This window comes from Mastomys coucha, unplaced genomic scaffold, assembly GCF_008632895.1.
Source record: "Mastomys coucha isolate ucsf_1 unplaced genomic scaffold, UCSF_Mcou_1 pScaffold14, whole genome shotgun sequence".
Taxonomy (NCBI): domain Eukaryota; kingdom Metazoa; phylum Chordata; class Mammalia; order Rodentia; family Muridae; genus Mastomys; species Mastomys coucha.
The window spans coordinates 135,842,286-135,869,525 of record NW_022196896.1 but is presented as its reverse complement, the minus strand read 5'-3'; the positions used below and the strand labels follow the sequence as shown (position 1 = coordinate 135,869,525).

The 27,240-nt window shown below is 44.5% G+C and overlaps 2 protein-coding genes across 4 annotated transcripts in view; one reads left to right on the top strand and one right to left on the bottom strand.

Annotated features, from left to right (window-relative positions):
• Emilin2 (elastin microfibril interfacer 2) overlaps positions 1–5,882 on the top strand; it is a 63,906-nt gene extending 58,024 nt beyond the window's left edge. Inside the window, exons 5-8 of the mRNA XM_031368720.1 lie at positions 1,392–1,760; positions 2,083–2,115; positions 2,729–2,857; positions 4,926–5,882. Coding sequence (XP_031224580.1) covers positions 1,392–1,760; positions 2,083–2,115; positions 2,729–2,857; positions 4,926–5,263 — 869 coding nt within the window. The 3' untranslated portion in view covers positions 5,264–5,882. The remainder of the gene's footprint in view (positions 1–1,391; positions 1,761–2,082; positions 2,116–2,728; positions 2,858–4,925) is intronic.
• A 2,357-nt stretch (positions 5,883–8,239) lies between these two features.
• Positions 8,240–27,240, bottom strand: part of Lpin2 (lipin 2) — a 77,072-nt gene continuing 58,071 nt past the window's right edge. For all 3 annotated transcript variants that reach the window (XM_031368723.1, XM_031368724.1, XM_031368722.1), the window contains exons 8-20: positions 25,027–25,126; positions 21,170–21,357; positions 19,988–20,081; positions 19,538–19,607; positions 17,548–17,637; positions 16,697–16,779; positions 15,679–15,823; positions 14,995–15,143; positions 14,411–14,497; positions 13,482–13,634; positions 13,018–13,132; positions 11,710–11,813; positions 8,240–11,445 (exon numbers count right to left, since the gene is read on the bottom strand). In XM_031368723.1, the coding sequence (XP_031224583.1) occupies positions 11,301–11,445; positions 11,710–11,813; positions 13,018–13,132; positions 13,482–13,634; positions 14,411–14,497; positions 14,995–15,143; positions 15,679–15,823; positions 16,697–16,779; positions 17,548–17,637; positions 19,538–19,607; positions 19,988–20,081; positions 21,170–21,357; positions 25,027–25,126 (1,523 nt within the window). In that variant the 3' untranslated portion in view covers positions 8,240–11,300. The remainder of the gene's footprint in view (positions 11,446–11,709; positions 11,814–13,017; positions 13,133–13,481; positions 13,635–14,410; positions 14,498–14,994; positions 15,144–15,678; positions 15,824–16,696; positions 16,780–17,547; positions 17,638–19,537; positions 19,608–19,987; positions 20,082–21,169; positions 21,358–25,026; positions 25,127–27,240) is intronic.

The following is a 27,240-nucleotide window of genomic DNA, read 5'->3' as shown; positions in this document are numbered from 1 at the left end:
CAGCCTCTGCTTTGTTTACACAAAGGTACCACACACATACAAAGCCTGCATCCATGCACATCACACGTAGGAGAAATAAAAATAGATTTCATATATGAAGAAATGTGCTATCAACTTCCAACAGCCCCTCAATGTAATTTTTCTATATTGTAAAATATGTCCAAACACTTTTCAGTTCCATGTTTAAAATATTAGCACATTTTCTTCTGGAACTTCCCTGCCTCCTGGCACTCCGGGCCGGTCTTTCTTTGGATGTGCCCGCAGGCACGGGCTTCCCACCTGTGTCTTCTCCACGTTCTAAGATGACCTTTGGTTTCCTCCCTTGTTTCTGTGGAACACATACGTAAGGCTGGCCTAGAACCTGTGACCCTCCTGCCTCGCTCATTTCACCAAATCTGCTTACTGCCTACACCTACATTGGGGTTATCCGTAGGAGAACTGACATGGAAACTACTGAAATTATTTTCTGTGGAGCTTATTCTCATGAAAACTGGTCAGAAAAGGCTGACAAATAACTTTTTGGGGGGTATTCTGGTCTCCTGCTCTTGGGTAGAAGGAGAGCGCATATTTCATGTACAATATATACTTTATAGAACTTTAAAGCAACTCTAGACAGTGGGCCAAAATGCAGTGGCTGATCATACTGTCCAGCTCTATGTCCTCCGACACATGAGGCACCAGACTAATGGAAGAGGAAGGTGGCCTTTGCATTTATAAGTAGTCTGTTTTCAGATGTTTTGTGAGCACATAGCAAGGCGTTTTAGAATGCTAGTTCCAGGAATGTATTCAGACAGAGGAAGGGGTGGCAGCTCTTGGCTGAGTCACTGTGGTAGCCACCTCAAACAGGCAGAGACACTTGAAGCAGGAGGTTCCTCCACTAGTGATCTGAAAGTGTGGGGAGATGGTGGGAGTGCTTCTTTGGGGCCTGTGCCAACTATAGGGGCAGCCAAGGTCTCTGACACCTGATGGAGCAGCCAAGGGGTCTTCATAACAACCCTTCACAAGCCAGCAGTGAGGCCAGTGGCCTGACACTGAGACTGCAGTAGTCGGTGGCATTAGTCTCCTGGTAATGTGACTCATCTATGACGTGAGCATGTGATGCTGGAGCCAGAATCACACTGTGTTGGAGTGTTGCCATTGACATCAAGGAGGCCCCGGCTGTCTTCGCAGCTATCCCTGGGTAATCAGAGGCAGCTTGGCTGGAGTTCTTTCAGAAGATGCCAGGCAAGCTGTTCCAAGCTCTAGTACTGTTTACATCCTGTTGGAGACAGTGCCTCAGCTACACAGGCACAGCCATTTGTAGTCGATCAAGCGACATTGATCAAAGGTCATGGAAGCCTTACACGGGGGATCTGGAGACATTTGAACCTTGTTTTCTTTCTCACTTCTAGCAGAGGAACCCTCAGAAGCAACCCAGGGACCATCTGGGAAGACTCCACTAGAATCCACCAGGCCCTCGGAAGAGGCCCCCACTGAAAAACCCCTGCTGACCCCACCACCAGAAGACCCTGCCAGACCACCACAGATGGGCCAGCGGCCAGTGTTGCCCCAGAGGCCCCTGCAGCCACCACCTTTGCCTGCCTGGCCTGGTCACACGGGGTTGCCCTTCTTGCCGGGCTCTAGTGGAGTCATCATGGAGACTGGAGAGGCTGGGCCTCCAGGCAGGATGGGCATGTCTGGAAGGGGCCTGCCTCAGGGAGTGGATGGACAGATGGGGCAGGGGCCCGTTCCTAGCTCAGAAGGCTATGCAGGTGCACCAGGTAAGTCTACCCTGCAGAAGGCACGGATGGCAGACTGTTCTAGCCTGTGGTGTGTTCTGTGGGTCCAGAGTTTCACCTTTCGGGAACCAAGTTCAGAAAGGTGGCTTCCAAAGGATGTGAGAGTTCAGAGGAGTCTCTTTTTGCTTATATGACATGTGGGTATCAGGAGCACCCCAGAACAAAAGAATTATTTAAAAGTGTCATTTCCCCAGGGAAGGGTGAGAATAGTGAGGTTGACTTAACCAGAGTCCAGGACTACAGCCATCCTGGAAGAAGAAAGAGGTCTGTGCAGAATTTGACATTCTACTCTCTTTGTTTTCAGGCTACCCCAAGTCACCTCCTGTAGCCACCCCAGGTATGTCTATGCAGAACCCAGCTCTCCTTGGTGGTCTCTGCCCTGTGCTTCCTGTCTCCACCCTTGGGGCTGCGGGCATGGGTAGACAGCCTGGAGCCTAGGCCCTTCCACACCCAGCAGACCCCCTGGTCCTGGCCTCTGTAGACTGAACCTCTAGAGAGACTCAGAGGCAGGAATTTCCCCTCCTACGTGGTCTCTGTTCATGTTTTTCAAGGGGAGGCTGGGTGGGCTGTGCCCTGTGTGGTCCTGATGAGCTTTACTGGCTTACAAACAAGCATCTCCCTATGAGCCCAGCGTCAGCTCCTGATGCAGTCAGCCAGCGCACAGCAGCCTCACCTTTCATTCTTACACACACACACATGCACTCACGCATGCATACACATGCAGAGCTTCACATGCACGCACACAGCTTCACATGCACACACATACACACACACACAGCTTCACATGCGCACACTCTACACAGGCAATCCCTTTGAGGCTTTCATATGCAGTGTCTGTGTCTCTGTCCTAGCCCTTGGTCTGACAAGGGGAGGCATAGCTTATACCCAGTGTCCATCAACACTTTCAGAAGATAGGCAGGTCCACATGCTCTTGCCTCTCTCTGCCCTAGGGGTGCCGCTGCCTGCTCTGGTATCTTTTTCGGCTGGTCTTACCCAGAAGCCTTTTCCCAGTGATGGAGGCGTTGTCCTCTTTAATAAGGTGCTGGTGAACGACGGGGATGTATACAACCCCAACACTGGTAAGTATCAAAAATGGACTTCTGTCTTGCTCCACAGAGGCTGGGGAGAACCTAAGCCAGGCAGTGCATTGTCACCAAACCTCCAATTCTTGGGCTGCAGGTTTGGGAGGGCAGCACGTGGCCTCACTACACTTTTGGAACTGCTGCTCAATTTTTAATGGTTGATAATTTTTTTTTTTTTTGCCAGCTATGACGTGTCACATCCCTGCCCCTCTCTCTTCCATCTGCCTTCTAGCGGTCATCAAGCATGCTTTATCTACGAAAGTTCAGAGGCAGACTCCTTTCAGAATCTTGTTTTTATGATGAGCCATAAAAGGGCTGCTCTCTCCAGAGGGGACTGAGCCTAGAGTGTGGGGCTCACACACTGAGACAGAATTAAACAGTGGACTTTGGAAGGTGCCTGTGGCAACCATGCCTGTTCCAGAGAACCCTGGAGACGGTGGTTCAACAGCACAGCCTTCTTTCCCTTCCTCTGGCTTGTCCTGTCTCACCTGTTCCTAGATCATCACCTGATATTGCTCTTATTTATGCACATGAACATGACCTTCACTGGGAGGGAGAGGACTTTGGTTATCTTTTTGGTAATTTCTAGCCATTCCTTCCACAATTCCAATCCTGGTTACCCCTTGGCTAAGTCACACAGGTTCTGATAAAGTCACTGGCAGACCTTGGAGAAAGCAGCCAGGTATCCTAGACTGCCAAGCTTTGCTGCAAACAATCTTTCTAATTTATATGCTTAGAGATTTTGTGCCAGAGTTGGGGGTTTTGGTTAGGAATGAGGGGACTCTTTCCCTTTGGATATGTTGGCTGTGGGGACCCCTTGTCGACTCACACAGGCTGGTATCTTCAAAAGCAGGCTGGTTCTATCAAGGAAATTCCAGGAGGTCCTTGAGCTAGGCTTCCCCCTCACCCCCCATTAGAAAGACAAGTGGAAGCTTGGCTCTGTACACTGGGGCCTGATCTGTCCTCAGAGTCAAGATTCTAGGAGTTAAAATCAGGATACTATTTAAATAGTAAGCATGGAAGGGGCAGGGTGGACCTAGGCACACTTGAAGGTTAGACTCTTAAATGGGTCCTTTTTTAGTTTCAGGACCCTAATTTCTTTCTTTCTTTGTTTTTGTTTTTTGTTTTTTCGAGACAGGGTTTCTCTGTGTAGCCCTGGCTGTCCTGGAACTCACTCTGTAGACCAGGCTGGCCTCGAACTCAGAAATCCGCCTGCCTCTGCCTCCCAAGTGCTGGGATTAAAGGCATGCGCCACCACTGCCCAACAGGACCCTAATTTCATGGTGACATCTGGCTTACTGTTAAGTCTGAAGGCCCGATACCTCTACCCGCTCCTGGGATGGGTGCTATGGATGGTCCATCTCTAGACACTTCCTTCACCTCCCAGATCATGTGGGCCCGGGGTTAGAACACATAGCAGGGCTTCTGGTTACAAGGGAATATGACCAATACCCAAGAGGCTGGTTCTTTTAGATGAGGAGAGTTAGCATGGCCTCCTAAGGCTGAGTGGTTCAGTGTCTGCTTCTCAGGCGGGGCAAGCATTGTTTTCACCTGCTATCTCAGGGATTTAGGATGGTGGGTTTTGTTTTTGTTTTTTAACATGGCAGGGGTCTTGGTCTCCAGGCACACATGCCATGCACATGGCCAACCAAGGATGTTGGTTGAACTGGCTGCCTGTCCCAGCAGAGCCATGGCTGGCTTCTGTTTCCTGGACTGTTGCAAATTTAGGCAAGAATTACTCCAAGTCCTGGGGTACTGGAGCTCTTATTCTTTGGACATTACAAGCCCAGGACAGTGGGCTCTGACCTGAATGGAGAGGCCATGCTAGGGACTGTTGATGTACAAGGGATTGATGTGGGCAGGTGGTACACTCTCAAGTCAGTCTTCCTTCTACAGGTTTGGTGACTAACCATCCTGACCGGTCCAAGGCACTGAGTGCTAAAACCCAGGGGCAATCGGAGGCAATCTAAAGTAACCTTGTATGAGATGGGTCCAAGTTAGTCTGTAACCAGGGCATGGGCAGCAAAGACACCAGATCAGCTCACCTGTGTCTGGCTCTTTGTAGGCATCTTCACGGCACCATATGATGGGCGCTACTTGATCACAGCTACCCTCACGCCTGAGAGAGATGCCTACGTGGAAGCTGTGCTGTCTGTTTCCAACGCCAGTGTTGCCCAGCTGCACACGGCTGGGTATAGGAGAGAGTTCCTAGAATACCATCGTCCCCCTGGGGCTGTGCATACCTGTGGGGGCCTGGGTGCCTTCCACCTCATTGTGCACTTGAAGGCAGGAGATGGAGTCAACGTTGTGGTGACTGGGGGCAGACTGGCTCACACAGACTTTGATGAAATGTACTCCACCTTCAGTGGTGTTTTCTTGTATCCTTTCCTTTCTCACCTCTAGGGAGACCAGGAGGGGAAGAAAGGCTGTTAAAAAAAAAAAAACAAAAAACCAAAAAAACTCCAAAGCTTTAATATATTCGGTTTATGTACCTGGAGCACTGATCTAGCTTGCTGCACACACTCTGCCTGCCCCCAGGATAAAGGCCCTACCTCCCCGTAGAGACTGCTACCCCTCATTTCCAGACAGCTGTGGAAGTGACACATGGTTAATTCTGTCACTGTAATTGGACAACCAGAAGATTCATTAAATCCCTTTGGCTGGAAGCTGGCTTCTCCTGTGCTACCTATATGCCAGGTTCCTGGGTTGGACCTACTTGGTGCTGCTCCCTGACTGGCCTGGGCCTGATGCAGCTGGAAGACACTGTAGCAGATGCGCCTCTCCACACTGCATGCAGAAGATTTAAACACTGAAGTGCTTATGTGGCCTGGACAGAGAGTTTAACATGGGCTGTTCCACACTTGGTCGCTCTTACCGTCTGGTACTGATCTCTGTTTACACGGGCCCTGCTACCAAGGTGGATGTGAGAGACATTATTTATGAAACTTGCCCGGCTCCTTAAATGACATGTACGATATAAGTGCAATGACAGGGAGCATCAATAAAGATGTCAGAATTGCTATGTTCCTTTTCTGTATTTGGTGCCTTATGAATTGGGAGTTACTGGAGGTGGGGTGGGTGGAGTGGGGTGGGAGCAAACTAGAGCACTTTTGGCTATAAAAAGTAATTCTGTGTAAATTAACCCCAGTTAATATGTAATATATCCCATACCTGCCAGGTTCCAGGCTTTACCCATTTGCGGTTGACCTTGGCTGGAAAACAAAGTCCAGATGTCCTTGAAGGTCAGGGCCTACCATGGGCCCTGTAGCTGAAGAGGGCCTCTGTTAGGGGAAGTGAGCTGGTTGTAGGCTAATGAGACCGACTTCTCATTGCTCCACTGCACAGCTCACTGGCAGAGATAGCACTAAGAACTCGGGTTCCTAAGCAACAAGAGGCCCGATATAAAACGGAGGGCTGACTGGAAACTGAGATCATTTGAGAAGACAAGCACATTTGGGTCTGGGAGGCCTAGCACAACACTCCTTTCCCAGCAGCAGCATGCAGCTCTGGGCACTGGGACATTAGTTCAGGGTGGCTTTTGCTAACCACAGCCAGCAGCAGTAGAGAAAGGCGACTCCCCCAGGTCCCTAGTGGGATGTGCAGGCAGGGAAACCAGTTTCCATAGCCTTGCCTTGCCCCAACCCAGTTGGCAGAAGAGGCTAATGCAGTAAAAATACACTGGGTTTCAAGGACTGTCTGAAAAAAGTATTATGGGATATTTGGAAGGAGGGTCATGGACTGCACTGTTTCCACAGCTGGGGGGTTGGCTATAAAGGTCACAGTGCCCTTGCCTGTCTGAGAAATGACTCATGGAAAACCCTGAGCAGCAGTACTTTTAGGAAAGCCCAGTTGGCTCACACAGATGTTTTTGCCCATTTCCCTCACTCTTCTTTGAAGACCATATTCAGTGCCAACATGGCCAAGTGTTCAGTGGCCAGAAGACAGGGGCCTGACAGGAGATGCACAGGCACTGTATTCCTCACTCCTAGATAGGTCTCTCGAGCATCCAGTGTGTGTGACTTCTTTCCTGGCAAAGGTGAACTTAGCTCTCTATATCCAACAGTCACGGGTGGACTGAGTTCAATCACAGTGGCAGTCATGTGCTCACTGCAAGACAAAACGGGATAAAAACCTGGCTCCAGCCTGTGCATGAGACAGGTTTAAAATGGACCCATCTTTTCTTGGAGATGAAAAACAGGGACAGCTAGAGCTTGTCTGGGGGAGGGGAGTTTGGAGTGGCACCCCCTAAGTCACCACACCCCCTCTAGTCATGCACCCATGAGTGAGTCGGAGGTATAAACTGAGTTTAAGTACTTACTCAGTACTTTTAATTGAGGCTGGTCTCAAGCAGTCCTCCTAAGAGGCAGGAGTGACTGGTACATACCACAAGGACACCAGGTTCAGGCTGCAACTTCTCTAATCAAGGAGCTGTGGTGGCCGAGAAAAAGGCAGTGCTTTTGAAGAACTGGAACACTTTGCTATGGATCCCTAACACCACCAAACAGCACCATTTAAGTGACTAAGTACTATTAAATGGAATCTGCAAGGAGGAATGCTGGAGGTGTGCCCAGATTAGCATAGTCAGCATTGTTTTCCACACATATCTGCTTCATGGAAGGAAGTGGACCCCTTAACTCCAGGCCTACGGTCTCAAGAGTGGCATTGTCTGGCCTCCATCTACTTTGTAAACACAATCTGTGCCTCCCTTGTGCCATCTTACAATGGAAAGAGGTACACATGCAGGTACAGGGGTGAGGGATGCCAAATGGGATACTGTCATAGCACTTAAAACTGCCCAGAGAAAAACTCCACTGCCTTTATAATCAGATATTTTCTAGGACAAAAATATAGCCCCATTCCCAAGGCTTGTGGTTTCTGTGCCACTTGTCAATGTGTGATCCAGCAGGTGCAGTATCTGCTGCCCAGTGATCTGAGGGAGGAGGCTGTCACATTAACTTTTGCCATCACTTAAATGATGTGGGGTTGTGGTAAAAAAGATCATGTCTACTCTGCTAATCTGATGGAAACATCAGGACTGTTACCTGCTGCTACCCAGGAAAGGCCTACTACTACGGGTGGGTTATGAAAGCTGAGTAGCACTCCCAGAAGACTCTGAAGGGCTGGTGTGGGAACCAGAATGTGGGGAAATGATGTATGGATGAATCACTTCTTGACAGAATCTACAAGGCAGACACAGTTCTTGTGGTTGGAGTTACATTTCTGGAACCAAGGTTTGCAAGTGAGCAACAGGAAGAGGTCTCTCCTTTAGACATGCATGTCAGCAAAGACAAAGTGATGTTTATGTATAACTGGTAATTTTAATTATCAATCTCTGGCACTGATTTGGTCACATGTCCCTGAAGGAAGGAGCCCAATGCACTCAGTTTATGTTAGTTTATTATTGTAACATTTTTTTTTGAACATCAAACACTGCACCAAAATATGAGCCATTCATCTGAAGACAACATCTTTACCATATTGAAGGTACCGTACTGATGTTTACAATTAATTACTGACAACTTAAAGCTGCTTAGTGGCACTGCTCTCTAATAACCAAGTACTTCATCAGCTGAATACAATTACTAAAAGGGAACTCTTTCCTCTGCCTTCAAGCCAAAAAAAAAAAAAAAAAAAAATTCACCTGGAAAGAGCATTTACTGGGGTTTTAAATAAACCCCAGCATGCTCTCAAACAAGGTTTCCCAGGGTTATGTGACAAATTTGCTCATGTCGCCTTAACCGTTTCTTCTCTCAGATGATGGTTTTGAAGAACACTATAGAAGGCTGGACCACCCTATAGGCAAAGGGCCGCAGAGGACAGAAGCTCCCTGCTGCTCAGCTCTGGTCCTGGTCCACTTTAAGTTGTTTTATCAGCTTTTGTTCTATGTTACTACAACAGCACATTTCTTTTTCCAACTGACTATGCAGATGGGTTAGACCACAGGAAATGCAGTACTGATCATACAATTACATGTGCATGCTCCAGGTTCCTACACAGCCTGATGGAGAGCAGCCATCAATTTCATAGCAGTGCAAGCTTCAACACTCGACACCAAACACTAAAATTAGACTGAACTGGAAAGACATGGGGCCATATTCACTGATGCAACAACTGACGGAAGGACTGGGTGGCCGGTCTGCTGTAGTGTCTCTTCGGCATCACCTGTCACTGAAGACAAGGTGACACTGCAACAAGCCATCTAGGGATTTGTGTGCAAACACACTTAAGGGCATCTCTCTTTCACAGAAAGAACAAATGTCATTTGTAACAAATGGCAATGGATTTTCAGCACAAACCTAATACTTCATAACACTACAGTAATAGTAATCATCTACTTTCAGCAAGGAGACTCCTTTAAATAAGGAAAGAGTTACATTCATTATCCTAAATACCCACTGATCAATGCGCAGTGACAAGTGTCTGGCTAATGAACACATGGACAGAAGGACCTGCCATCCTCTCTGCATAGGCCAGGAGACCCAGAGCCCACACTGGACCATCTAAAAGGGCCCACGTGTCCAAAGAAAAAGTTTGTCAGGAAAAGAAACAGACTAGCTAAGCAAAGACTCCCTAAAGGACAAACAGAAGTGGTCTGAGAGAAAACGTAAGATTTTCTGTACCACGGAAATCCTACCAAGCTCAGGTTAAGTGTACAATTCTCACTGTTCCCCTAAAGCTAAGATGTGCTAAATCACCAGGGTGCTGATGGCTTCGGCATCAAATCCCATGTGGCTACTTTAGTAGAATCTTATTTCACTAACTGGCAAGAATTTCACATAAACATAACCGAGTTTCCCTACTACCTAACACAAATAACTCATGAAGGAGAAGTGAACTGCTTATGGGAAACATCAGCACTGTGGAAGCCTGTGTTGCCCCTTCTCTGGGAGCATGTACCTCCAGGTTTTGCCACGGAGAACTATGTTTCAAATGGTCTTTTTTTTTTTTTTTTTTCCTTTAACTAAACATTGTTACCATGGTCTCTGCATTCAACTGCAATACTGAAATGAGGCAGGGACACTCAACTCTCCAATCTGGAAAATAACCACCCCTTTCTAAGCTAACTCTAGGTGAGTGCTATTCTGAGTGAAGCAAACTACAGCCTGGTTAGGCCAGCCACCCTACTGCAGGGGCATGCAGAGTTGGAACCATCTTTAACGGCAGCTCTCTCTCTGCTCAGAAGCCTCCACTGCCATCTGCCCAGTGGAAGCTGTGACTGAACCACTGAGTTCTCTGGAACAAGGCGCCTTCCTTCAATACTTCTCTTGATGCTAGCACTGCAGTGACTGTCCACACCCAACTGGTCAAGGCTCTGCAGATCTGAAGACATAATTCTCCCTGGTTATGGAGCCATCTGCTCCAACATTTGACAAGAGCACTTAACGAGGCCAGTCTGAGGCTGCCATGAGATGTAGAGGTAGCCCACATCCCCATGAGGCCTCATCTGCAGTATCAACTGCATGAGGGTGAGTCAGAGTGATGGGCTGGGGCTACTGCTGAGGTGTGGCTCTCAACAGGCACTTAGTAACCTCTCTCTCCCATGCCTCCATGGACTTCATTACATGGTTGGAATACAAATGACTGGTCAATGCCACTAGCCAAAGGCTTTTCCCTTAGCAAATATAAAGCCCAGACTTTCAAAAATCCTGTCCTGAAATATCTGCCCCAAGGGCCACCTAAGGCAGGTGACAGTGTCAGAGAACAGGACCCAAGGCAACCGCCTTTCTACAGTTTGGAGGAGAAGCCACTGCCTTTCCTGTGATTTATACCAAGGTCTCACCATCACTCCAGACCTGAAATCTGCACTTGGTTCTTCTGCTAGGTCATAACACAACTTAAATGACTTCTTTTTCACTGCGCAGGGACAGGAGAGCAGACGATGGTGCTAGGGTGCTTCCCTCAACTTTATAGCCTATGCTGCTGCAGCTGGGCTCATGGTGCTGGCAGCTGTCCTAGTTCAAGAGTGGAGCAAGAGTGGAGGTGTCCTGAGGAGGATATGTACACATAGCTGGCAGCACTAACTGGACCTCTGGAGAAAGCCCTGGTTATAGAGAGAAACGATCCCAACTGACCAGTGGAGATTTTAACTCTTTACTTTGTGTCGTAATGTGCTGGTCTATTCTTTTTCAGTTTCTGGTTTCTTCCTTTTTAAATTATGCAGCTGAGCGGTGCACAGCATACAACTCCACAAGAAGCACACGAGAGCCCATGAGTAATGGAGCACAGGCTTCAGAGCACAGGCTTCTAAATGCAGGCTGAGTGCCCCTTATTACTCTGTCTAGGTGCTGAGTGGTGGCTTAGGAAGCTGAAAGAAGATGGCAGTGCCAGCTTCGGGAACCCAGTCCCTGTTCTGGAAAGCAGGTTTCTGACTGTCAGCTCCTGGGTCTTCATCTGTAAGAGGGCCAGTGACAGTGCCCCCACCTTGCCATACAAGATTCATTCAAGCTAGGTCATCCAGATCCACGCCAGGGATTGGGTCTCGCCAGTAGCAGAAGGAACTGAACTCTGGGCATGGAAAGGCAGAATTCTGTTCCTTATTGAGAAGTGGGAACACGTGTTCCACAAGCTCGCTCAGTCTGTGATAGCTGGAAGAAATTGGCAAGAGAGAAGCTGTTACTTACAACTGAGATATAAAACAAGACCATGGGCAGTAAAGCTGGCTCTTCAGCTTAACACTTAGAGCTAGTGCTATCTCAGGGTTCAGATACACACATACTAACACTCCTTAGACAGCTATCCACAAGGAAAAAAAGCTCTCAAAGATGTGTAGCTTTACTCTTCAGGCTGTGCCCTGTCTTGGTTCTTATCTGTCCTCAGGTATAACCTGGCTGCAGCCTGAATGTACTTACGATGACTTGTTTCCTTTGGTCCTTTCTTGTATTAATTCACCCTTTGGATTCACAGTGAATATTCTACAGTCTGGAACTCCAACTTGTGTGTAAGCATAGACATCCTGCAGAAGAAATGGAAACTTAGCTGGCTCCTCATAGTCAGAACAAGGACATCAACTGAAGTGGAGTCTTTAGAGAAACCCAGAGTACATAGGAGGTCAGACAATGGAACCAACACTGTTAGTAAACCTGAGATATGGAGACTGCCTCCATAGGATACAGTACACAAAGGCAGAGAAGAGAACTCACACCAGGGTTCTGGTATGGAACCAAGGTCATGGCTCAGAACCAGTCAGAACGGTGGTTCTCAACCCCTTTAGGGAGTCAAATGACCCTTTCAGAGGAGTCATATATAAGGTGTCCTGCATACCAGATATTTACATTCTGATTCATAACAGTATAAAAATTATAGTTATGAAGTAGCAATGAAAATAATTTCATGGTTGGGGCATCACCACAACATGAGGAACTGTATTTAAGGGTCACATAGCATTAGGAAGGGTGAGAACAACTGAGTTAGAACTTAAGGCAGAGAACCAGTTAGAATGTAGGCAGAACTGCCTGAGAAAATGTTCAAAGTCGGGTGGGGGAAGACATCCTTCTGTACACAGTCCTGGGGTCAACATGGAATACAGGACTTCCCCAACTGCTAGGGAATTTGAATAACCCTTGCCTCTAGTGCAGACCAACAAATCTTAGCTACTCAGGTGGCTAAGGCAAGAGGCTGCCTACGCTACAGAATGAGTTCAAGGCCAGCATGGGTAGTATCTGAGATCTTGTCTCAACAAAAAATTTAAAACAGGACTGGGGAGATGGCTCATTGTTAAAAGCACTTGATGCTCTTGTTGAAGGACCTGGGTTCGATTGCCAGCACCCATATGTTGATTCAAAAACATCTCCAACTCCAGTTTCAGGAGATCGTATTCCTTCTTCTGGCATGCACATGGTACACACACAGTCACACACAAACACACACTACAGGCAAAACATTCATATACATAAAATAATTTTTAAAAAATTTAAGAAAAGGTAAAAGGGTTTGGGATAACACAGATCAATGGCAGAGTGCATGTCTAGAATGTGTAAAGCTCCAGGCTCAATGGCCAGTCTGGGGCTGGGAGAGTACGAGGTAAACCTCAAGTGAAACCTCACTGTGCACACCAGCCATTGTACTCTGCTTATGGAGTCATGACATGGATTGGCCCTAAAGTGCACCTCTTGAATTCCACTCACAGAGGATCCAAACACAATGCCACAGACACTTACATTGGGACGGTTTCCAAAGGCGGCATAGAAGGGCTGCCTGGATGGGGCAAACAAGTTCTTAATGTCATTCAGACACTCAATTTTGAACTTCTCTGGTTTCTTTTCTATCACTTCCCTAAAGACAAAAAGATATAATCACCAAATTCGAAATGGTAATTTTTACTTGAGTATGTTCTTGCAAAGATTTTCATCCTCACAGCAACCCATTTTCTTAATCCTTGGGCACTGTCACCTTCTTCCTTCTCTCTAGTCAGTCTCCTGACAGAGTATCTGAGTGATAACACCAGTGGAAAGAAACATCATCAACTGACTGAACACTTCAGACAGACAATGAATAAAGAAAAATACCGACTCTCTATAGCCTGGGGACCCTGTCAGAGTTTTGTTCACACACTTGCTAGGCCCTGAGCTCCAGCACCCCCCTGTCCCCAAGGAGGAACCCAGTACACCCACTGGAAAGCTACCTGTGGAAGGCAGAGAACAAGCTGCTGGGAGACAGCATCAGAGGGCCTCGGGGCAAGATTGTGCCCTTGTCATTGACCCAGTGCAGATAACCACGGGTCATGTCAGCCATGCCGATGGCACGTGCAGAACAGTACAGAAACTTGTAACCATTCCTAAAAGACAACACACACACATACATGCAACCAATTAGGCATGTCTTTTGGATAAAGAAAAGACAATTTTCTTTTATCAGATCCAAATCAAGGTCTTCTCATTTACTTTGAAAATCAAATTACTGAATTTAGAAGAAAACCAGTTAGGGTTGCACACACTGGGAAATGTGCAAAATGGATTATGTTAAACTGCAAAGCACTGACAAGGTGCACATGCTACACCTAGCTCGGAAAAAGATCCAGAATGGACGAAACTGGGCTATCTTTACGTTATTGCTGAAAGGAGCTATCCAAGGGTCTTATTTTAAGAACATTTTGTTGGACACACACCATTCTCTGTGACAGGGAGTAAAGTTACACCCAAGGAACTGACAACATTCTGATTTCCTATCATGATATTCTAAGATGGGCACTATGTATCTCCAGATTCGTGGACTGTGGATATGCTAGGATCCCAAAAAGGACAGCTAGACAGCTAGTGTTTCCTTAAGGAACTGTCTTCTACACATGCCTGTGCTATCTGCCCAGTAAATAAACCAAGATGAAAATCAGCCTTCCTGATAAATTCTAGCTACAGGTCAGTCAGGAGAGCCTAAAACTGAGCTAAGCTAAGGAGCATAAACCCCATTAATAGCATACCAAGCACACGCTTGAAAACAAAGCTAAAAATATGCAGGCCATAAATACTCAATGTAAACAAATTGACAGTTTATTTTTCTCCAGTCCTTAGCGAAAGCTAAGCTGAGGCAGAAGGACACCGGAGAATGGGTACTTACTCATTGATGGAATGGTAGAGCCGAGCTATACCCTGATGAGTCCAGTCTTTACCCAGCTGTGGGAGAATCTGTCCCAAAGCATCAGATCTGGCAAGGGGGTAGAAATAGAAGCAGATACCAGAAATCCAACACACAACGCCAATCATATTACTGGCTGCTAATAAGCACTAAGTGGGGGTACAAGCTGGGTACAATGTGCCAGGATGGTTTTACTCTGATTTTGTGCAGCCGCAAGGCAGCCCTATGATATATGCTGAGGCACTCCTAAAAGTGGTGTTACAGGAGAGCCCAGTATTTATTTTCAGAGATAATTTATTAACACATCTTTTCCCCCTCACCCCTAAAATTTTAACAGTTTGTCTTCTTTGAACATTAGAATTTGGAGACTAAATAGCCAAATTTTGCAAGTTAATTTTGAGAATTCATTCGTATTCCACCCACCTCCTCTTCAGCCATAAAATGACTTCACTTGGGCTGCTGTCAGGACATAGGGCACATGGTTTGAAGGACATTCTCACTAGTGAGGACTGAGTGCCTCCCTCCACTTACATCCTTCCCGCTACCCACAGGAGGCTCGAGCTTACTTGGTTATTGTTCCATCAATGTCAGAAATGATGATTTTGTCATTCCAGTTCCACAGGTAAATGGTACCTGCACACCGACAGGTGCCCTGATACTGGGTTGTAATACTGAATACAACATCATTGGGGCCATCATGGAGCTTCAATTTTGCCTTTTATAAAAAGCGCAACATTAAAGAAAGTTGAAAATATGCACTTTGGAACAGAGTTTAAAGCTTTACAACAAAACAAAAAGGATATGTATAATCTAGCCCAAACTCAAGCATGATCACAATGAGGAAGTCACATTGCTTGACTACTCTTTTCTAATTCTAAGGATTTAGATTCCTGATGCCCCACACAAAACAAAAGCTCCTATCCTGATTACTGTCCTAGCCTCATGCTCAGCCCATAAAGCCATTTCAGAGTGAAAATGTGTGGAGGTGAGATGTAGGCACTGCTTTGTAAATGTCACTGCTTTGCTATTATGAGTCCTAAGAGGAAGCCTATGGTCCTGTGCTGGGTGTGAGATAAGATTCACCAAAGACGCCAGCTAAGAATAGCCATTCCTTGGTTCATTTCCAGACACTGAGGCACAATGTCTAGGTGGAGAGGAACCTGTATCACAAGAAGCTCACCACGTGTGGGGTATTGCTCTCCTAGTGAGGAGCATTTATATAAACACAACTCTTGGTGCATAAGACTTACTATCTGGTCCGAGGAGAGTCGAAGAGACTTCTTATATGAGGCCGTCCCACAGTGACTCAATGTCTCTATCGAGATGGGGTCAACTTTGATGGTTTCTTCCAACTCCTGTGATCCCTCATCACTAGAAGTGTCATTCTCTGCAGGTCTATCCAACATCAAACTAGTTACAAATAGGCAGTGTATCTGACTGATAAGAGCTTTTATCATTTAGGACAAGAAAATAAACAAGTGCCACATGTCCATAATCCTAGCCCCGAGAAGGCTAAGACAGAGCAGAAGGAGCTGTTCGAGGCTGGGCTATACAGGAAGACTTGGCCTCCAAATAAAACCCTTCAGGCCTTTCTAGGATGGCAAGAACTGTTTCCACTATCACTTATCCACATCCATTTACTTATGCCATAACTACTGGCATCACAAATGTAAAAGTCCACCATCTTCCTCCTTCTTGTAAGTGGCAGGCAGTTACTTCTCTGTCTTTTAAAACATCATTAGCAAAATGAGCAGGTAGACACCATGGCATTTTCTGGACACAGCAGGGAATATTCTAAAGTTAGTAAATTCACTTTATACTCCTTACCAAAGAGAAAGTAAGAAGACCAAGGAGATAAACTAGGATTGCTGTTAGTGCATGGGGTTGGGAATGTAAGCCCAGGAGCACATAACAAGCTTAGCCAAATCAAATGTACCCAAGCCGCCCTTCAGAACTTTTCCTGTCTTCATTCACACCTGAAAAGCAGGGGTGCAGAGACAGAGGACACCAGTTCTGATTATGTCCAGGATGATTCCTTCCCAAGCTCTGCCTTTCCTGGTTCTGTGATAGGTACAGCAGTTATGAGTACTGATGTATTTAGTCCCGTAAACTGGGAAAGGCAGCTCTTACCTACCAAGAGACATTGTCAAGCTACTTAGTGTCATGTTTCTCTATAGGAAAAAGGTATTTCTGCCTACATATTCAGCAGAATTGCTTTAACAGTCAAGCAAGAGTGCTGTGAGGCAGGAGAAAAGACAAGGTACCCACCTGGTACTGGATGGCTCCTCAGCACTGCAAGGCAGGTCATTTGCTGGAGGGACCTCAGATTTTCCCTCCTTGGTCTCTGGCAACTGCAAAGAAAGATACCGTCAATGTACAATGTTTCTCCAGACTTCAGCTGCAGTCCTTGCTAGGAAACAAAATCTCAATACATAACTGGAAACAAGATTTTTTTTCTACTTGAAGCTTGAAGGGCAGAAATCATATTCTGCTTATAAAAAGCTGTTCTGGGAGCTAGCAGGGAACTTAAACCACATATATGTTAAACCACAACATATAACTGGCCCAATGGTCAGATCACTAGTAAGACAACCTGGACTGCCCTGCAGAAGTGACTAGTCCTGTCTCCACCTGCTTGGCACCTGCAGAAGGGAGAAAGGCAGCCAGAGACCACACTGATATACACATGAACTTGGTGAAGCAGGACCAACCTTCTGCTATCTGAAAAGCAACAGGTAAAACTCCCAGAATCCTCTCCCTTCAAAGGCTTTGGAGGATGTGGGTCTCTCTGAACAAGCCTCCTCTGCTGCTCTACTAAAGGGATACACCTCATGTTTGCATGCAGATTTGTGTAGGATTGTGACTGCTTACTCATGCCATACACGTGACATAGGAAGTAAAAGGAGCAGAGCTCTCCAGTCAAATTTAAAGTTAGCCCTAGGTCCACCCAGCTCTATCCCAAAAATGGTAGTTCAAAATCCCTATCGCTTCACTGTAAAAAGCACCTGCATAGTGCAGTGACCCCTCATAGCCACTGAACGCTATCACTCAAACAGTGCCTCAGCCTGCTTTCTTATGAGTGGCAGAAAGAGTTGCTTTAAAATAATCAGATTCATTACCTGTTTGGTCATGCTTTCTTTCTTTCGCCAAAACCACCATCGACCAGATTTCTTTGGCATCTTGTCTTTAACCCAGGACTCGACTGTGGCCTGCCAACAGTGAAGGTCAATCCATGAGATCCAGGGTTGTAAATCACTGCATCCTCACTACATTACCCTGTAGACACTGCCTTACTATAGATTGGGACAAGGACCAGCCTCGGCTAGGCCTGGGTTCCAAGGTGGTGGCCAGTTCTGCTAAGATGGCGCTCTATTTCTAGACTTCTCTCTCTCTCTTTCTCTGTTCTGTTCTGCTCTAGACAGGCTTTTTTGCTATTCTAAACTCTCTGCTTGAGACAGCTTTCTCTGCTAGTAAAAATTCTTAAAGCTATCTGGATAGCTCATAGGTTTTCTGACCAGAGTTAGAAAAGCTCCTATAAAAAATTCTTGATCTTCCCACTAAGTCAGAAATCCTGTTAGAAAAAATTCTAAAAGTAAGCTTTTAGTTTTCCTATCAAAATCAGAAAGCAGAAAAATTCTAAAAGAGTTGTGTTTGCTTTCTACAGATTTTCCAACTAAAATCATAAATCCTGTTAGAAAAAAATTCTTGAAGAGCTGTTCTTACTCTCCAGGTATCTTTAGATAGCTCAGCTCTCACTAGAGAAAATTCTAAAAAAAAAAAAAAATGCTATTGCTTTCTACTAGCTCATCTCAAGCAGACCAAAAGTCCCATTTTTAATTTATATATCAATTCAGTTATTTATTCCAGGTTCCCTTTTGATTATTCTATGAACAAGCATCCTGTGATCCCAGTCATTTTATTCTTAGGAGACAGCAAGCACACATTTCCTTTTAACAGTGCAAATGAACTCAGAGATCTGCCTGGCTCTGTTACCCACACAAGTTAAGCTAAGTGGGTGTGACCCTGTCCTGAAATTACCATTCCTACTATACCTGGGCTTGGACTCCTTGTGTCTCAGGCTGGCCTTGAACTCAGGAATCTGCCTGCCTTTGTCTCTGTCTGACAAGCTGGCTCATTAATGCAGCTGCCTCTGTTCCTTTAGATTTGTGAAGCCCCTCATACAATTCATATCACATCCTTATATTTTTGCATAATTGAGAAATTATTTATTTTTGAACTCATGTTTTTAGAGTTCTTTTCCACAGCCATAAGAGCTCTCTTGAAGGTCCCAGTGTTTACCATTTTGCTGAGACATTAGACACACCTTTACCTCCCAGGCTCATGCTGTTTCAGATTAACATGGAGTCACTAATGTTAACTAAAAGGACATTCCCTTGAAGGAAGGATGCAAAATATGTACATTATTATAACAAGCCTCATGCCCATAGCAGCCATTGACACTCTTGGAGGCTCACAACCACTGGCTCTGTTCCCAAACCAAGGCCTCACATCACCAAACTGCCCTGGGACTTTGTCATCTCCAAAGGAGTATACTGCCTTTCCTTCTGAGCTACTGAGAACACCAGATGGGTTAGGGAGGTGTGCAGAGCATCACTCATTCTTGTCCAGTCTGGTATGGCCTTGGTGGGTGAATATAGCAATTTGGATCTCTGATATAGAATACTAAACTCAGGCTGGCGAGATGGCTCAGTGGGTAAGAACACTGACTGTTCTTCCGAAGGTCCTGAGTTTGGATCCCAGCAACCACATGGTGGCTCACAACCATCCATAATGAGATCTGATGCCCTCTTCTGGTGCGTCTGAAGACAGCCACAGTGAATTACGCTGGAGCGAGCTGGGCCAGAGTGAGCAGGGCCAGAGCGAGCGGGGCCAGCAGAGGTCCTGAGTCCAATTCCCAGCAGCAACACACATGATGACTCATGGCCATCTGTACAGCTACAGTGTACTCATACACATAAAAAATAAATCTTTAAAAAAATAAATAAAAAACTAAGCTCAAAACCTTGAATAGAACCCAAAAAATACAGAATATAAACTGACTGTTGTATGTTACAGATATTTTGAAGGTTTCAAATGTGCATCACTTACCTTAGGCAAACTCTTCTGAAATACTTGTAAGCTAAGGATCATGGGAGCAGCCAACGCCCAGTTGTAGTAACTATGAGAAACAAAAATTACACAAAAGTATTATACAGAGGGTGTCAGAAGCAAAGCAGGGTTGGGAAGGACGGTCGAGGCAGGGGGAGGGTTGGAAGACTAGAGGAAAGAGAAAAAGTAACTTATCGAATTGTTTATTCTTTCCAATAGTCAAATGAGCAACTAAATTTTGAAGACTCACTTTAAACTGAACTTCTCTGAGCTAAGAAACCCATAGACATAACAGGGTCTCAAGAATTCAGGCAGCAATAACCTGAAGCTCTGGTCTCACAAACCATTGTCTGTTGATTCATTTATGGGATCACAAACTTTAAAGTAAGGAAAACTGTGACAGTTAAATACTGCAGAGTACTTAGCAACGATCAAAGCATCAGTATTTACCGGTTATATATCCGTATTACGAGGTTTGGGTTGTCGATGAGGCCAGGGTTTTCTGCAAACTCATGGTAAGTGATGATATGCTCCATGAACTTCTCTGCAAAGCAAACAACGGTCAGGTCAGTGTGGTGGAAGTGCAAGGGTCCCTGCAGGATGCTTACTGTATTCTGCGCTAAAGGACTTGTAGGCCTAAAAAAGGGCTTCTAAAAAAAAAGCTATTTTTTCCATATTGGTCAAGATACTTCCATATTTTTAGGACTCAAACAAACTAAACTCCAAACCCATCTAAAATATAAAATCCCAATACTTGTGCTTATAACATTCTATAACATGCACCCCTGCTCCACACTGAGGCAGGTCTAGGGCTGTGTTTGTCCAGTCTATCTTCACATTTTTAGTTCTCTGAAGGGGAGGAGACAGAGGATAGCCCTAAAGTGATGGTGTTTGTCATGGGAAAAAATCGTGTCTCATAGAAACAGCCATTACAGGCCAGTGGAAAACTGAGAAAAAAAATAATTTTAAATGAATATAAAGTTGCCAGAGGCAAGAAAACTGAGGGAACCAGATGTGTCTGGACTACACAGGTCAACCTAAGCAACTTGGTTCAGGGTTATTTAAATTAAAAGAGGGATCCTGTGCACCTAAGGTATACTGCTTAATATCTAGTTCCTCTATATTCAATCCTTAACACAGGAGGTGGGGGACCAAGAGGAGTAACAATGTGGGACAGACATCTTTCAAGCAGGAGACAGGTAATCCCACTCTTTTGCTACTGTCTACTTGGTGGATAGCCACTGTCCCTCAGCTTTTGAGTCCTGGTGCTTGTCAGGAAGGTAACTGGGAATGTTTACACACAAGCAGGATCAATGTAGTGTGAAGCCCACCTTGCTGCTCTGTAGATGCATAGCCTGCGAGTTATCAAATTCTGAATTTGAAATCAGAATCTTCAAGGTCGAGATCCTCCCAAAACTTCCCCCCACAAAGGCACTCTGAGGCTTTAAGGGTCTGTCTTTATGGAAAAGTACCCCATACACAGAAGGGCCAGTCAAGAATTTAGACAGGATTCAGTGTTTCAAAGTACATTTCTCATTAGATTGTTTTTCTCAAGCCAGTAATTTATTGAATTAAATCTGTGCAGGACAGATTTTAAATCAAGAGATGAGCAGGCATGGCTATCCAGCATACCTTTAGAGATCTCTCCATTCTCACTGAGGCCTCCACAGAGGGAGAGAGTTACGTCAGGCAAGTCCATGGCAGAGTCTGAGAGGCATTCCGTGCCACTGTCTGCAGCTGCACTTCCCACAGACTGTGGGGACTGAGAACCAGAGAATGTGTCCGACTCAGGCCACTGCCTGGAACCTGGATCTGTGTCACTGTGGCAGAGGAAAGGGAGAAGAAAGAAGTGTTTATTCTGTCATGACTGCTTATACTTTTGGCTTAGTATATGGTCCTCTAGGATTTCAAATCAAACAGCTTATTCCCTAAGAAGAATAGACAGAAAATCGAATATAACTTCTGAGATGTATGAGGGCATGATGCATGCATGTAAGTGTGGCGTAACAGACACACACGCAGACACACACACACACACACACACACACACACACACACACACACACACAGAGAGCATGATGTCAGGCAGGTGTCTTCCTTCATCACTCTCAGGCTTATTCCTGAGCTGCAGGATTGCCATGTGGGCCAGGTTGGTCAACAAGAGAGCACCTGGATCTATCTACCTGTCACCATCACCTTATGCTGGAGTTACAGGCATGTGAAATAGACATACCTTTCTTTGTGTGTGTACTTACGATTTGAACTTAGGGTTTTATGTTATCACATGTAAGGGCTCTTATCTACTAAGCCATCTTCCCAGTGACCCCACTCTATACATTTTTAAAGTACTGTCTAAAAATCACATCATAAATGCCATTAGTAAGAATCTGAATACTAAAAAATTAACTGTGAATGTAGAAAACACTTCACAATGGTGCCAGACTTTCAACTGGGGCCTTCCTGACTGTAATTATAGAAGAAAAAGTTTTAAGCACTAACTTAAATTGCCAAAATAACAGGACAGTTAAGAAAAATCTGACATTTGGAAGTGCTTTGATCCTGCATTCCAGGAAAAAGGCATGGGAATATGCAGTCTGGAGATAATTACTGGGTCCAAGGATGTATTCTTAAATCAAACTGCTCCCCTCAACAACTTAATACTCTCTAAAACTAAACTAATTTAAAAAGAAGAAATTACTCAAGAAGTACACAGAAGGCTTGGCCATCAAGAGAATGCAGACTGTCTTTGCAGCACTGACCTTACTATTCTAATTTCTAAACAAGGCACAGAAAGTTTGGTGCTAGAGGGCGAGAGTATTGGAAACCTTTTGTAGTGGAACATAAATATGAAATAAGGAAATGGAACACTGTATCTCTTACTCACAGACATTAACTATTTTAAACTTCAGTGAATATTTAGTATAATATTTGATATGTTCAGATTTTTCCTAGAAGCCAGGGGAAAATTTTAATACTAGGAATTGAACTCAGGACCCTAAGCAGGCATCTGGCCACTAAACCACATCCCTAACACCAGAAGGCAGGATTCTTAAAGTTTTATTAAAGCAAGACAAAGCATGACACATCTGGTGAGATCAACATGAACTTCTGAAAAAACAAAAAACAAACCTAAAAGGTGGCAGCAGTGCAGATATGCAGACATGTTCAGACCAGGAAGGAGCTTTAGGTTTGGGGAAACTGTCTCTTAACTGTAAGGCACACCTCCAAACAGACATGAAACAGACGGAGAAATTGTCTCATCATTAAAAAGGGTTAGAAAGTCATGCCCATTAAGAGGGCAGAGCAGCAAACCCATGCAGGGAGGGACAGAGAGGCAACACCACACTCGGATGAGAACAGAAGATGGTTGTGTACTCTTAGCTCCTGCACTGTCTTTTCTGGGCTCCTGAGATAGAAGAATGCCTGTGTGGGGGACCCCACCAACACCAGTGCTGGAACACTCTCCCCAAGCTTTATCAGTTGCAGCAGCTGGAGTCCTCCAACGGTAACAACAACGTGTCAACACAGCGATGCCATCTGACTCAGCAAGCTGCCAAACCCACAGGGATGATGGGACATGTGTGAGAGTTTGGCTGTATAAACTATGACAGTTTAGTAACACAGAGGGTAACAAGCACGACTTGTAAAGCACAATTATGACAAGTCACAGCAGTCAGTCCTCAAGCTAACTGTGGCTACTGAACACAGTAACCTTAACCAGTGTGTACAGTGATATTCCACTGCATTAGTGACTATTTCTACCCTACCCCCTTTCTTTCTGAGACCAGGTTTCTCTACTATACCTCTTGGTGTAGCAATCCTGAAACTGTATTTATAGACCAGGCTGGCCTCTTACTCAAGAGTCATGGAGAGCTACCAGCTTTTGCTTCCCAAGCACTGGATCAAACATGTGTGCCACCATGAATGTCTGGCCTTGCTCTCTATTTCTTAGTGTGAAAATAAAGTAAAAGGATCAGGAAATAAGAAACAAAGTCATAAATCTTCCTTCCTTCCTTTCCTTGCTTCCTTTCTTTCTTTCCTTTTGTTTTGTTTTTCAAGACAGGGTTTCTCTATGTAGCCTTGGCTGTACTAGAGTTTGCTCTGTAGACCAGGCTGGCATTGAACTCAGAGATCCACCTGCCTCCGCCTTCCAAGTGCCAGAATTAAAGGCATGTGCCACTATTGCTTGGCTAGAGAAAGTCATAATTCTAAGAGATTACGACATTTGAATTTTTCCTCCCTTAAAAACCCGGAGCAATTTCAATTCTTCCATCTTTAAAAACCCATTATTTCAAATGAAGTATGTCATATTTTAAGATAAGTTAAGGTATAGAGTTAGGAAGGAACTTTAAGAACCTCCCAAAAATACATGTTAAAAAGCCTTAAGTATATTTATGTCAATCTCATTTTTCCATTCCAAATAAAAATGAAGTATATCTTCCCAATAACTCATTTAAAAAAATACAGTTGTGTATAAGGCTCAGTAGATTCAAGCCATACTCCCTGAGAAGAAAACAGTTTATACCCACTATATGAAGTAGTAATTCCTCTAAGGTTAAAAGAACCTGGGAAGACAGTCAATGTATACTGTTTGAGGTTCACAGTCATGCTGCCTTAAAATAGTGAGGGATGGGTACTATGGTGTTGTGACACGGCAGGAACTGTGAGCAACACAAGGACACATGGTCCCCTGGAATGAGGCCTTATATGACTTAAGTTCACATTCTTCAAAGGAGTGAAAAAATTCTTGTAAAATGCTCAAAAACTGAAACATACTATTTTAAAGTATGCAATTACATAAAACAAATGCCCCAAAATTTCCTCAAACATATTCAGTTTGTTATTAATGACTATAAAGAGTACACTAAACTAGGGCTCCAAGATGGCTCATGCTTGCTGTGAGGACCTGACAACCTGAGTTTGATCCCTGGAACCCACATGGTAGAAAGAAACAACTGAGCCCCCTGTCTTCTGCATGGGGACCACACACATGTACGCACGCACACGCACACGCACACGCACACGCACATGCACGCACGCATGCCTATATACATGAGGTGGGGGATTAAATTCTAAAGTCAAATACTTTTATATGTTTTCATAAATAAGTAACAAGTCACAGGTCACCATAGTTAAAACAATACACACTATTTTTAACATTTGATTTTTTTTATTGTTCTTTTTTTATTAGATATTTTCTTTATTTACATGTAAATTTCTCCTTTCCCAGTTTCCCCTCCAAAAAACAAAGAAACAAACAAAAACAACAAAAACAAACCCCTGTTGCCTCCCCCTCCCCATGCCTGCCACCCCGCCCTCTCCCACTTATTGGCCCTGGCATTCCTCTACACTGGGGCTCAGAACACACACTATTTTTGAGCTTCCTAAAACCAGAAGCAATAAGCAGATTTGGCTAAAAGACAATCACTCTGTTCCTCTTGCTCAGAGTATCTCAAGCTGTTTCTTCTCAATGCACTAGCATACACTACCTTTTAGGGAAATAGAGAGCTGCCACTTCAGGCTCAAGAGCCTTTAAGTCATCAAGGTAGATGTCATCTGGTCCCTGGTGCTGGCTTCTTTTGTGAACACCTGTTAATTAAACAAACAAACAAACAAACAAAAAACAAAAAATGCAGAGGTAAGAATTTATTCTCTACTTACAATTCTGTGGTAAAATAAAGTTTTCTAAGCAAGATGGACCACTATGTGTCTAAAGCAAGGCCCCAGGATCAGCCCCTATCCTGTTTTCTACCTTGTACTGGCCTGTGCTTGCTCTGTCTCTTTCTCTTGTCTCTCTCTCTCTCTGTGTGTGTATGTGTATGTAACAGTATTACAGCTATACGGAGAACAGACTTAGATGGCATGTCCAAGGGTACTTAAGAGTGAAATGTCTCAATGTCTAGAACCTGCTTTCTGTTTCTAAGTCAAGAGATGATGGAGATACAGCTGTGTACTGTACCACATAATGACACTTTAGTGGCTACAGAAACAATGGTGGTCCCCAAATACTATAATGCACTTAGAAATGTCTGTCACCTAGTGACACTTGGCTACTATAGCATCTTAGGGTGGCGTGTTTGTGATGGTGGTGGTGTAAACACACCTATGGCATTGTTACTCCTATGTTAGTATATACATCCAATTATGTACAGAATACCTTGGTAATGACAACAGTGATTTATTTATATATTACTTATAACTATTTTAAGGCATATCAGTCTACTGATATAATGGTGTGCCATTCTACACCAATAACAGCATCATTTCATGTTCCCTGTATCTCCTGATTACACCAAGAAGCCAGGTCAATTGATTTATACTCTATAAAAATACTATGATGTCTACACAGTACTCAAATTGCCTGAGGACATACTTCTCAGATAATATCCCTGCCATTAAGTGATGGACCACAGAATGCATAAAACTTTCATAATCATGTTTGGGGGGAGGTGGAGAGAATAAAGCCAGAAATGGTAGGAACCTTTCTGAGCTCCCATGTCTAAAATTCCTATACAATGTCCTATATCAAAACCAAGCATCTACCAAATGAGAATTGAGATTATGCCCCTTAACAGTTCTTAGAAGAGAACAAACACTATGTAGATTTTGCTGAGAGTCACCATCAGCTATGTGTCAGATTTGGCCACAAACACCCTGGACAGCCAACACTTAGTTTGAACAACTTATTTCTGAATGATCTGAGACTGTATCAGTTTGTGATAATGGAATGCTTGATCTTTTTTCTTCCCTCAAAGTGAAGTAGTTATTCAGCTAAATATGACAGGTGGATATGTGTGTGTGTGTGTGTGTGTGTGTGTGTATACGGATACACACACACACACGGACTCCAAGCTAGCATTTAGGGTGTGTAGTTTCTGGCTCTCATTGGGTAACTGTGTATCTTTTGGCAACAAGTCTGATCTAAAACAATTGATATAGAGTGAGTGGTTGTGACAAGGGCTGGACTGCTCAAACTGCACAGCAGTTTAAGAGGAAAATTACTGAAGGAAAGCACTAATAATTAGTGGACACTTAAAAAGTATTTTTATTTTTATTTATTTTAGGTGTATGCATGTTTTGCCTGATATAGGGCTATGTGCCTGGTGCCCACAGAGGCCAGAAGAGGGTGTTGGGTCCCCTGGAACTGGACTCATAGTCATGAGCTGCCTTGTGGATACTAGGAATCAAGCTGGGGTCCTCTTGAAACGCCGCCCATGCTCTTAACCATTGATTCATCTCTCTCTATCCTCTAGTAGACATTTGTTCTTAAACCATTCAAAACCTACAAAAGATTTAATTTTGCTTCAGTTAAGCAGATGTCTGAGAAAACACTTTTTCTCTGTTCCATTTTTTATTTCTATTTAAGCAAAAGGTCATTTAAGATTTTACTCACTAACATTCCTGTTAATAATTCAAGACAGTACATGAATCTTGGGAGGACATTAGTGTAAAAGCACAGCACACATACTTAGTATGCTTGGGGAAGACACGAATGGTTTCTTCATGTTGACAATGGGACTGTCACTGTGCTCATCAGTGGGTTGGAACTCATTCATTTATTTCTTACTAAATACTTCTTAACCTCTGAGCCATCTCTCTAGACCTTACTAAATACTTCTATTTTTTTTTGTTCACTGTAATAAGGTTGTATTTCAATGACCCTCACATCACCAAAGGATTTTACCTCCATCGTAGCTAAGCTG